At 59.1% G+C, this 10,559-nt stretch overlaps 1 protein-coding gene across 4 annotated transcripts; it reads left to right on the top strand.

Annotated features, from left to right (window-relative positions):
* Nucleotides 1-204: 204 nt before the first annotated feature.
* On the top strand, nucleotides 205-10,476 carry DPH1 (diphthamide biosynthesis 1). 4 transcript variants are annotated; one of them, XM_041001191.1, is made up of 11 exons: nucleotides 205-280; nucleotides 1,906-2,058; nucleotides 2,183-2,246; nucleotides 3,856-3,977; nucleotides 4,402-4,526; nucleotides 4,650-4,771; nucleotides 6,271-6,339; nucleotides 6,627-6,720; nucleotides 6,903-7,003; nucleotides 10,111-10,189; nucleotides 10,303-10,476. In XM_041001191.1, the coding sequence occupies exons 1-11, from the start codon at nucleotides 220-222 to the stop codon at nucleotides 10,474-10,476; spliced, it is 1,164 nt and encodes a 387-aa protein (XP_040857125.1). In that variant the 5' UTR covers nucleotides 205-219. The 4 variants fall into 4 exon arrangements, with proteins under 4 accessions (XP_040857125.1, XP_040857124.1, XP_040857123.1 ...); XM_041001190.1 differs by having other exon boundaries at nucleotides 4,402-4,559; XM_041001189.1 differs by having other exon boundaries at nucleotides 4,402-4,559; nucleotides 6,627-6,783.
* Nucleotides 10,477-10,559: the final 83 nt, after the last annotated feature.

Here is a 10,559-nt window from a genome sequence, read left to right as displayed (position 1 = left end):
GAGATACCTACAGGTCCACCTGGCAGGCCCAGGAAGCCGCGTGTGCTCCTCCACTAGGAGACCCGGGACCTTGCAGGGCGCTGACCATGGGGACAGCCCAGGTCCCGCCCCGTGAGAATCCCCGCCCCTCGCCGACCAAGCGGCGATCGATCGCCAGGTCTGCGCTCTCGGCGCTCTCCTAGCGCTGCCTTTTGGGTTCCCGGCGTGAGCAGGCTGGCGATGGCGGCGCTGGTGGTGTCTGAGGCGGCGGAGCCGGGCGGCCGCCCCGGCCCTGGCAGAGGTGGGTGCAGCCACGCTGCGGCCTGCAGACCTCGCCTCTCGCGGCGTGAGGGGACCCCAAGTCGGGAACGGCACCCGCCCCCACTCCCCTGAATGGCGGCGCCCAAAGTCCTGCTGTTGCTGGCTACGCTAGGGGAAGTCGCCTGGGTTTTGGGAAAGCGGGGTCATTTTGGTTTTGTTTTTTTACCTGTGAGGTGCTCAGGAGACCCGGGAGCTGGGGGTGGGGGGTCCTAGTGGGAACCCCTGCCACACACACAGATACACCCCGCCTTGGCTGGAGGTGGACGGCCCAGAAATGGCCCCACAAGAGGCCCTATTGCAGTGGGGCCTCGGGGAAAGAGGCCGTGCTCATACCTGCCACCGAACCTCAGGCCTGCGACTGAACTACGGTGCAGCCCTTGCCCTCGGGGGTCTCGGTCTGCTTCCCGTGATATAGCTAAGAGGGGGTGCCCACTGGCCCAGGACCCGCCAACCACGGCCCCCCTGAGGAGGTGCTAGGTGGACCACTGGCCCAGGACCCGCCAACCACGGCCCCCTAGAGAAGGTTCTGGGTGGACCCAGTGGAGCTGAGCTGCTCGGTGGAGGCCCTAACAGTGGTGCCGGTCAAGTTGGCTCTCAGGACCCACTGGGCCACACCACCTGCCTCACCCACCTCACCACAGATGAGGGTGCCCCCCTGAAATGCAACCCCTGCAAGGCCACTTGAAACAACCTGTGGGAAAATGGAATGATGGTAGCTCCATTTGGGGGTAGATATTGCAGCAACCCACACAGAGGCCATGGCAGAAGGTCTGGTATATAGCACAGGTTCACAGTGTGTGTTCTGGGGATGAGTTCACCACTTGGCTTTTCCTGTTCCCTGACTCGTTCCTTAAAGAGAGAAGAGGGGAGATTGAGCTCAACTGGATTGCCAGGTGAAGATGAATCTGGATTGAGGGCTATGTGGGCTGGCTGACGGGGCCAAGACACCACTTAACACTCCCTAAAGAGAGGAGCTGTGACGTTAGGGCGAAGCCAATTCCCTGTCCTTCCCTGGATGCCCACAGTCCTTCTGTCCTTTGAGAAACCCATCAAGTGGATTAAAGGAAAGTGTGATGCCGCTTTCCTTTTGAAGTGAGTAGGAAGAGGAGGACAGGAGCTCACCAGCTCAGGCAGGTCTGTGGGACGAGGAAGAGGGCAGCCTCCTGGGCTCATACTTAGAACAGTTTGCGTACAGAGCTACAATCTGGGGGTCTCAGAGCTTGCAGATGTTCTAAGGGGGCAGGAGGCTGGGGGAGCAGGCCTTCTTTCCAGACTTGGGTGGGAGTGGGGACAGGGCTGGCCAGTGTCCTGGGCTTTTTCCAAGGTTGTTATCCTTCACGGAGCTGTGGTGGACTCAGACTCACTCATTGTTTCTCAGCCTCCTGGTGTGACCCCTGTTCTGCAACAGGGGTGAGCCATTCCCCCATTTCTGAGCTCCCATCTGATTCCCAATCTCCATTCCCTCCTGACCCACCTCCAGAATGAAGCTGCAGGGGAGAAGTGGGCCAGCCTCTTTAGCGCCTGCTGGCATCTGGGCCTGAAACTTGGTGGAGTCGGGGCTGTGGTCCAGGTCAGACATTGACCCAAGCCTTCCATTTTTTCTAGGTCGGGGCCCTCGGGGCCGTCTGGCCAATCAGATCCCCCCCGACATCCTGAGTGACCCCCAGCTGCAGGCGGCCATCCAGGTCCTGCCTTCCAATTACAACTTTGAGATCCCCAAGACCATCTGGAGGATCCGACAAGCCCAAGCCAAGAAGGGTGAGGCCCACCAGGCTCTGAGCTGGGTAGAAGGGTGGGGGAGCTTGCTGGGGCCCAGGGAGGTGGTGGTGCCCTCGCAGGCCCGCTGTTGCTCTGACCCTCATGTCCCTGCTGTGTCTTTCAGTGGCCTTGCAAATGCCTGAGGGGCTGCTCCTCTTTGCCTGCACCATCGTGGATATCTTGGAAAGGTGAGGGTTGGAGCACTGGACAGGTCAGCTGAGCCAGGACACACTCCTCTGCCCTTCCACATGCCCTGTGTATGACAGCCCCGCCTGCCCCTGTCGCGCTCTCTGCCCCTTTCTCTCCGTTAACCATCTGTCTACCCAAGGGAGACCAAGCCCCCGGATGGCTGAGAGCCCTGCTTATCCCTGAAAATCTCTCCCAAGTTTGGGAGAGTGGAAGGTGTTCCTTTGCAGTCCCCTCAACATCAGGCCGGGAGTGGGCACTGGAACCTAGGGAGGAACCCTGCTCTTCAGAGCACACCCTGAAATAGGCTGAGGGATCAGGGTGGGGGTGATGGGTCTGTAGGGCACCCTTAGGGGAGGAGGGCAGAGATGACCGGAGGAAGGAGGGGCCCGGAAAAAGGCATTCACTTCTCCTTGTGGAGCAAGTCTTCCCTCCCACCGCCCTTGTTCTAAGTTTCTTCAGTGCAATGAGCCATCCTTGGGAGGGGGTGCGTGCTCAGCCATCTGGAACAGGCAAAGGCAGAGGGAGGGGGAACGAAGAGAGGGGAGGTCATCTCGTGCTGGGAGCCTCCCACTTCCCTGCTGCTGCCCCCCTCCTCCTTGCTCTCCCCCTCCTCTGCCACAGACTCACTTCCCTGCTCCCACCCTCTTGCCCCTTGGGGATGCTCTCTGGGGCTCAGGCCAATTTGCATACATTTTAATCTATAAAAAATTAAGTGCTCTGGCTGACTCAGAGCCTGGGCTGCATCCTAAGGAGCTGAATAATCTGCTTCTGTGCACAGCCTGATTTGGGGAAGGGGTGGAGGAGGGGAGTAGCTGACAGAGGCTTAGCTCTCCAGACTGCACCCTTAGGGGGAAGAACTGGTCAGGAGGGCAGTTGAGGGTGTGGGTCTCAGTCCCTGGCCAACCTCTGAGGCCCTGTCCCAAGCATCGGGGGGCTTCTGTCTGAGGGGAAAACTGGGATTGCTGCTCTCTGTCAAGTCCAGGGGGGTGCAGGGTCTTGGCCACCCTCCCCCGCCCCCTGGTGATTCAGGCCTGGCAGCCGATCCTTGACGCATGAGGTGCGTGGGTGGTGCCATGTGCTGTGGGGGAGCTGTGCATGGGTCCCCCCATCTTGGGCACCGAGGGCCCTGCCGACGGGAGGGGAGGAGTGGGGGGTCCGGGCAAGAGGGAGGTGGTGCGTAGCCATACATCGGTGCCCACACACACAGCAGCAGCAGCAACCCGTGGGAGTGGGTCCCTGCAAGCGTGTATACGCTTGCTGCCCCGCATGGGCTGAGCCGGGACCCTGCAGCTCTACATTTGGCTCCAGATCTGCAGGGCTGAGGGCTGGGGTCCCTGCTGCAGGCCGGGTCCGGGCTACAAGCAGAAGAGTCAGGGTGCAGCCCAGAACCCCTCCTGCAGCTCAAGTTCCAGGAGCTGCTGCCAGGGCCGGGGGAGGCACAGCTGGGCGCCTCCTACTCTGTTGGCAGAAGTGGCAGCTGCCAACTCAGGCAGTCGGGAGAGGTAGGGAGAGAGGCGCTGGGCCCCAGACACCTCACAGAGTTAGGGCTTTTTTCTGCTCCTTGAGACACTGTGTCTTAGTGTCCTCCCTCTGCCCGCCCTGGCACAGGTTCACAGAGGCTGAGGTCATGGTGATGGGGGACGTGACCTATGGGGCCTGTTGTGTGGACGACTTCACTGCAAGGGCCCTGGGAGCTGACTTCTTGGTGCACTATGGCCACAGCTGCCTAGGTATGGCAACCCCGGCCCACCCCCTGACCCCTAACTCCACATCCTGGCCAGCCTGCAGGGAGGCATGCCTTTGCCCCCTAGCCCCATCCCAATTTGCAGACACTTGGTTCCTCCTGGCTTCTGGGATGGCCTTGGTCTTCCTGCTCTGTAGGTGGATCTTTCTTTCAGATTTGTTGCCTTGGAAACAATCCTGCTGTCCCAGATGCAGGTACTTGAAAGGCTGTTGGTGGTACAGCCGGCCAGGCCCCAGCTGGGGGACACAGGAGCCTGGCCGAGAAGGAGCTTCTAGGATACCTGCGACTCTCTTCCCAGCTCCCCATTGCCCTCTGTCCTCCCAAGACCACCAGCTGCTCAGAGACTACACATCCAGCCAGGCCCTGTGCCCCTCCTACCTCTCAAAGTGTCCTCAACTGTCTCCTTCTAGTCCCTATGGACACCTCAGCCCAAGACTTGCGGATACTGTACGTCTTTGTGGACATCCGGGTAGACACCACCCACCTCCTGAACTCCATCCGCCTCACCTTCCCCCCTGCCAGTGCGCTGGCCCTGGTCAGCACCATTCAGTTTGTGTCAACCTTACAGGTAAGGGAAAGGAGGATGCCAGTGTGCCCAGGTTGACCCTCTGGCCATGGCTCTCCATCCCCAGTCCCTTGCTGCCCATTGTCTCTGCAGGCAGCTGCCCAGGAGTTGAAAGCGGAGTACCGTGTAACTGTCCCACAGTGCAAGCCCCTGTCCCCTGGGGAGATCCTGGGCTGCACGGCCCCCCGACTGCCCAAAGAAGTGGAGGCTGTCGTGTAAGTGAACACAGGGGTCAAGTCCTGGAGACATGAAAGAGAGGTGCCTGGAGCTCCAGTCCCTGCCCATCTTGCCCAAGGTCACACTGCAAGGCAGGGGCCAAAGGGAAGCAGTATCTGAGGTGCACTGTCTCCCCCAAGCCCTGTCCACCGTCCCTCCACTCCTCTGGGACTGGGCTGGGGACAGGTGGCAGGGCCTGGTCGGGAGATGAGGGGGGACGAAAGAGGGAGGGGAACATAATTGGGGAAGATGGATGGGCACGCCCAGACTGCAGCCCCATTAATTTAGCATCCGGACAGCTAACAAGCAGGAGCCGTGTGTCTCCTGCCGCCTAATTATTTTAGGTAATGGAAATGCTTAATGTTGTGTGAATGCAGCCAGCCTCGGAGCCAGCAGCTCCCCCGGCTAGGACTGCAGAGGGCGGCCCCATTCCCAGCTAATGGCAGGAAGAGAGAGAGAGAGAGAGGTGCCCTCCCCGCCTCAGCCCTCCCTCCAGGACTTTGGGTACTGATCCCACAGATCTTACTGCAGCCACACAGGACCATCCCCTGCCCTTTGGCCCTGGCAGTCCTGCCCACCATGGGCATTCCCCTCCTAGTGTACCCCTTTGCACCTGTGCCTATGTGATTGAGCTAATGGAGACCTGCCTTTGGTGGCATCAAGACAATACTGGAGGGACTCCTGGGGGTTGGCCATTCGTCTAAATGAGGGGTCATCTCAGCTGATTGTCCCGAGGAGCCTTCAGGGACCGATGGTCTTCTACGGCCTCGGGAGGGACTCGTATCGGGGCTCTGTCCAGCCTGGGAAGCCGGCAGTCAGACCTCTGACACGTGACTTAATGACCGTATGCCTGGACAAATTTCTTCACATCTCCAAACCCCTGTTGTGTCTTTTGCGGAAAGGGAATTCTATAGGTGTCTTAGAGGATCATTTGTTGGGGTCTATGTAAACTCATACCCGTCAGGTGCTTAGAGCAGGCCTGGTGCACAGAAGGCCCAAGTCCAATAAGCTCCAGCAGTTCTGCTCACCTAGTAACTGGGCCCAAGAGCTACTCCGGGCAGAGAATAGCTAGAGCATGCCCTAAAACATCCCGCGCGGCTGCGATGGCCCCCCGGATGCTACTTCTCACATCTGTCTTGGGTTTGGTAAGGGAGACTGTGTCCCCCAACTTCCAAATTTGGATCTCTGGAGCCCTTGGCGGCTTTCCCGGGACATCCGGATTTTCCTTGGCTTGCCTCTACCCTTCCCCCGGAAGGCTGGGGCGGGATGGTTTTTGTATTCTGCCTTACGTAACCGGAAGGATCTCGCGGGTGTTTCATTCAAGCTCCTTCTTTTACACGTGGGAAAACCAGGGCCCCCCAAGAGGCGAGGTGATGACTCGTCCCAGGTTACACCAAGAGTGGGCAGCCCAGCCAGCTGAGAACTTGCCCGTCTGAGCCAGTGAGTGTCTCTTGGTCCTCACCCTGCCCCTCTGATGGTCTCCTTCCCACCCCCGCAGGTATCTTGGAGATGGCCGCTTCCATCTGGAGTCTGTCATGATTGCCAACCCCGAGGTCCCTGCTTACCGGTAGGGCTGGGCTGAGGGGAGGGCTGGGGTGTCCTTTCCCCCGTCCCTAGGCTCTGAGGCATGTGGATCCTTATGTGGGCATCAGGCCATGGGTTCCCAGGGATTCTGACTGAGATCTTACACCCCTCCCTAGTCGCACAGTGGTAATCCCTGCCTATGCCTCTGTTCCCAATGACCCACATGGGGCCAGAAAACTCGAGAAGCCAAGGGGCCTTGTCAGGGAGATGTGTGAACCACGGGAGTTCCAGGAGTGGCTGTTCTGGTGACCTTGGTTTATTCCCTTGCAGGTACGATCCGTACAGCAAAGTCCTGTCCAGGGAGCACTATGACCACCAGCGCATGCAGACCGCCCGCCAGGACGCCATAGCCGCTGCCCGCACAGCCAAATCCTGGGGCCTCATCCTGGGCACTTTGGGCCGCCAAGGCAGTCCCAAGATACTGGAGGTCAGTGTGACCTGTGGAGGGGTGGACGAATGGGAGCACAGGCTGGAAGTGCCAGGGGCCCGAGGCATGGAGTTCTGGCCACTTGTTCCTGCTGAGCCCAGCTCTCCCTCTCCCAACAGCACCTGGAGCATCGGCTCCGAGCCTTGGGACTCAGCTTCGTGCGGCTGCTGCTCTCGGAGGTCTTCCCCAGCAAGCTCCGCCTTCTCCCGGAGGTGGACGTGTAAGTTTCCTCACTGCACTCCAGCTAAGGAGGCCCAGAGCAGGTTCCCCTATTGGCCCCACACACACTCTCAAGGCTAGAGGCAGTGAGAACTGTGTTCATGACTATGACAAAGAAAATGACTTATTTTATTAATTTGAAAGGCAAAGAGAGGGAGAGAAAGAGAGATCTCCCGTCTGCTGGTTCACTCCCCACCTGTCTGCAATAGCCAAGATTGGGCCGGGCCAACGCCAGGAGCCGGGACCTCAACTGGAGTCCCCTGCATGTGCAGCAAGGACGCAGTTGAAGCATCACCTGCTGCTTCCCAGGGTGCCTGTCAGCAGGAAGCAGAGCTGGGACAGGAGCGTAGGCATTTGGATATGAGGTGTGAGCATTCCCAGTGGCATATTAACCACCCTGCCAAATGCAAACTGTTCTTTAAAGATTTATTTATTTTTATTTGAAAGTTAGAAAAGTTACTATTTTGAGGGACTGGCAATGTGGCATGGCAGCTAATGCATCCACCTGTGGCGCCAACATCCCGTATGAGCACCAGTTCATGTTCTGGCTGCTGCATTTCCAATCCAGCTCCCATTTGGTGGCTTGGGAGAAGCAGCGGAGGAAAGCCAAGATCTTGGGACCCTGCATTCATGTCGGAGACCTGGACGAAGCTCCTGATTCCGGTTCTGGCCAAGACTGGATAGAAAATTCTCTGTTTCTCCCCTTCTCACTGTAACTCTGCCTTTCAAATGAAGACATTTTAAAAAATCAACAAATGAAATTAATATTTTGAAAGGAAAACAGTCTGAGAGTTTTTTAAGATTTATTTATTTTTATTGGAAAGGCCGATTTACAAAGAGAAGGAGATACGAAGAGAAAGATCTTCCATCCACTGGTTCACTCTTCAAGTGGCTGCAATAGCTGGAACTGAGCTGAACCGAAGCCAGGATCCAGGAGCTCCTTCCAGGGCTCCCAAGCAGGTGCTGAGTCCCAAGGCTTTGGGCCGTCCTCGACTGCTTTCCCAGGCCACAAGCAGGGAGCTGGATGGAAAGTGGAGTAGCTACGACATGAACCTGTCCCCTTATGGGATCCTGGCACGTGCAAGGTGAGGATTTAGCCACTGAGCCATCGTGCCAGGCCCAGAGCTGTTCCATTTATTGACTGAACTGCCGTGGCAGGGCAGGAGCCTGGAACTCCATCCAGGTGTACTACATGGTGGCAGGTGTACGAGTGCCGTCATCCACTGCTTTCCAGGTGCACTAACAGGAAGCAGGGATAGGAACCAGCACTCTGATACGGGATGGGCTGTCCCGAGCAGTGACTTCACCTGTTGCATCACAATGGAGGCCCGCAGGGACCGGCACTGTGAATAAACTAAACAATAATAGCCCATAAGAAAGTTTTAAGTTATACTGAGAGTCAGACATACAAAGGAGATGCCATCTCTTGCTCACTCCTCAGATGCCTGCAGTGACCCCAGTGGGCTGAGGTAAGGAGCCAACAACAGATCTCCCACGTAAGTGGCAGGAACTGAATCCCCTGAGATGTTCCCACTGCCTCCTAGGGCCACATCAGCAGGAAGCTAGAGTCAGGAGCCCAGTGTGATAGCCTAGTGGCTAAAGTCTCGCCTTGCATGTGCCGGGATCCCATATGGGTGCTGGTTCTAGTCCCGGCAGCCTGGCTTCCCATCCAGCTCCCTGCTCATGGCCTGGGAAAGCAATAAATAATCTTAAAAAAAAAAAAAAAAGGCGCGGCACCGTGGCCCAGTGGCTAAAATTCTCGCCTTGAATGCGCGGGGATCCCATATGGGCGCCGGTTCTAATCCCGGCAGCCCTGCTTCCCATCCAGCTCCCTGCTTGTGGCCTGGGAAAGCAATAGCGGACGGCCCAAAGCCTCGGGGCCCTGCACCTATGCTGGAGACCCAAGAGAGGCACCTGGTTTCAGACTGACTCAACTCTAGTCATTGTATCCACTTGGGTGAGTGAACTAGCAGTTGAAAAATAGAAAAGAAAAACTTGGAGAGTCAGTCGTCATTAACTGGTTTACTGCCGAAATACCACAGCCAAGGGTGGACTCAGCTGAGACTGGCAGCTGGGGGTGCGGGCCCCATCTCCTAGGTTGGTGGCAGGAGCCCAGCCACCCCTGCGAGCCTTGCCACCTGCCAGGAGGGTTTGTGTTAGCCAGAAGCTGGACTCCAGTGCCGGAGCCGGAACCAGCTGTCCCGCCTGCGTCCTGCCGTGGGAGGCGTGTTACCTGCGAGGCCAAGGCCTACCGCACGCCACGCCACGGAGTGTTCCTGTTGAGGGAGCATTTCCCCAGCGGGGGTAGGACCGTAGCCGGGAGTCACGGCTGTCCTTCCTACTTTGTGGCTCAGAGGCGACAGCAGCGGCGCGGTGGTCTGCACTTGGATTGGAGCCCGCACTGAATTTTGGTTCTGGGGTACCACAACCGCTGCCCTTGGAAAGTCACAGGGCAGGGAGCAGCAGTGCAGCACGCTGAACACGGCCACAGGCTTTGCTTCAGGGTCAGTGGGCCATGGGGCCCGCCTTGGGGTGGTGGTTGAAATGCCGCTTGGGGTGCCTGCGGCCCCTGCAGGAATGCTGTGCTTCCTGGAACACCCAGGGCAGCAGGTGATGGAGGCTCAAGTGGCCAGTTCCCCACTGCCCGGGACGGGGGAGACTTGAACTGAGCTTCTGGCTCCTGGCTTCGGCTCTGCCCAGCAGTGATCATTGCAAGCATTCAGGGAGTTAGCCAGCCAGCTCTGCCTTTAAAACTCCTGCTGATTGTGTCCGGCACGATAGCCTAGTGGCTAGTCCTTGCCTTGCTGTGCCGGGATCCCACATGGGCTCCAGTTCATGTCCCAGCTGCTCCACTTTCCAGCCAGCTCCCTGCTTGTAGCCAGGAAAGCAGTCAAGGATGGCCCAGATCCTTGGGATCCTGCACCCACGTGGGAGACCCAGAGGAAGCTCCTGGCTCCTGGCTTGGATCGGCTCAGCTCGGGCCGTTGCGGCCATCGGGGGGTGAACCAGGGGCTGGGAGAGCTTCTCTTTGTCTCTGCCGTAATAATAATAGCGATAAAGATCCTGCTGACTCCCGGGCATGTCGGGGACACTGACTTCCCGTCGCAGGTGGGTGCAGGTGGCCTGCCCACGCCTCTCCATCGACTGGGGCACAGCCTTCGCCAAGCCCCTGCTGACGCCCTATGAGGTAACGCCGATGCCCGCTTCTCTGGGCGCTCCGGGACTGGGGGGTGGGCAGCACAGCTTCCTGGGGTCCTCCGGGTGGGGTCCCCTAACAGCCGTGCCGCCCTCGGTGCCCAGGCGGCCGTGGCCCTGGCGGACGTGCCCTGGCAGCAGCCCTACCCCATGGACTTCTACGCCAGCAGCTCCGCGGGGCCCTGGACCCCCAACCACGGCCGCGCCGCCCCGGCCAAGGTAGGGGGACGCGGCCGGGGAGCGCAGCGGGCGGGGCCGGCCGCACGGGCCGAGGCCTGACCCGGGTCTGCGACCCCCGTGCAGGAGGGGTGCGGGCGCCCGGGCGCGGCGCCGGCGTGCGGGGCCTGCAGCTGCCGGGACGC

This window comes from Ochotona curzoniae, unplaced genomic scaffold (assembly GCF_017591425.1).
Source record: "Ochotona curzoniae isolate NIBS_2020 unplaced genomic scaffold, NIBS_Ocur_1.0 scaffold_2453, whole genome shotgun sequence".
Lineage (NCBI taxonomy): Eukaryota > Metazoa > Chordata > Mammalia > Lagomorpha > Ochotonidae > Ochotona > Ochotona curzoniae.
This window is presented reverse-complemented; position numbering and strand designations above follow the sequence as displayed.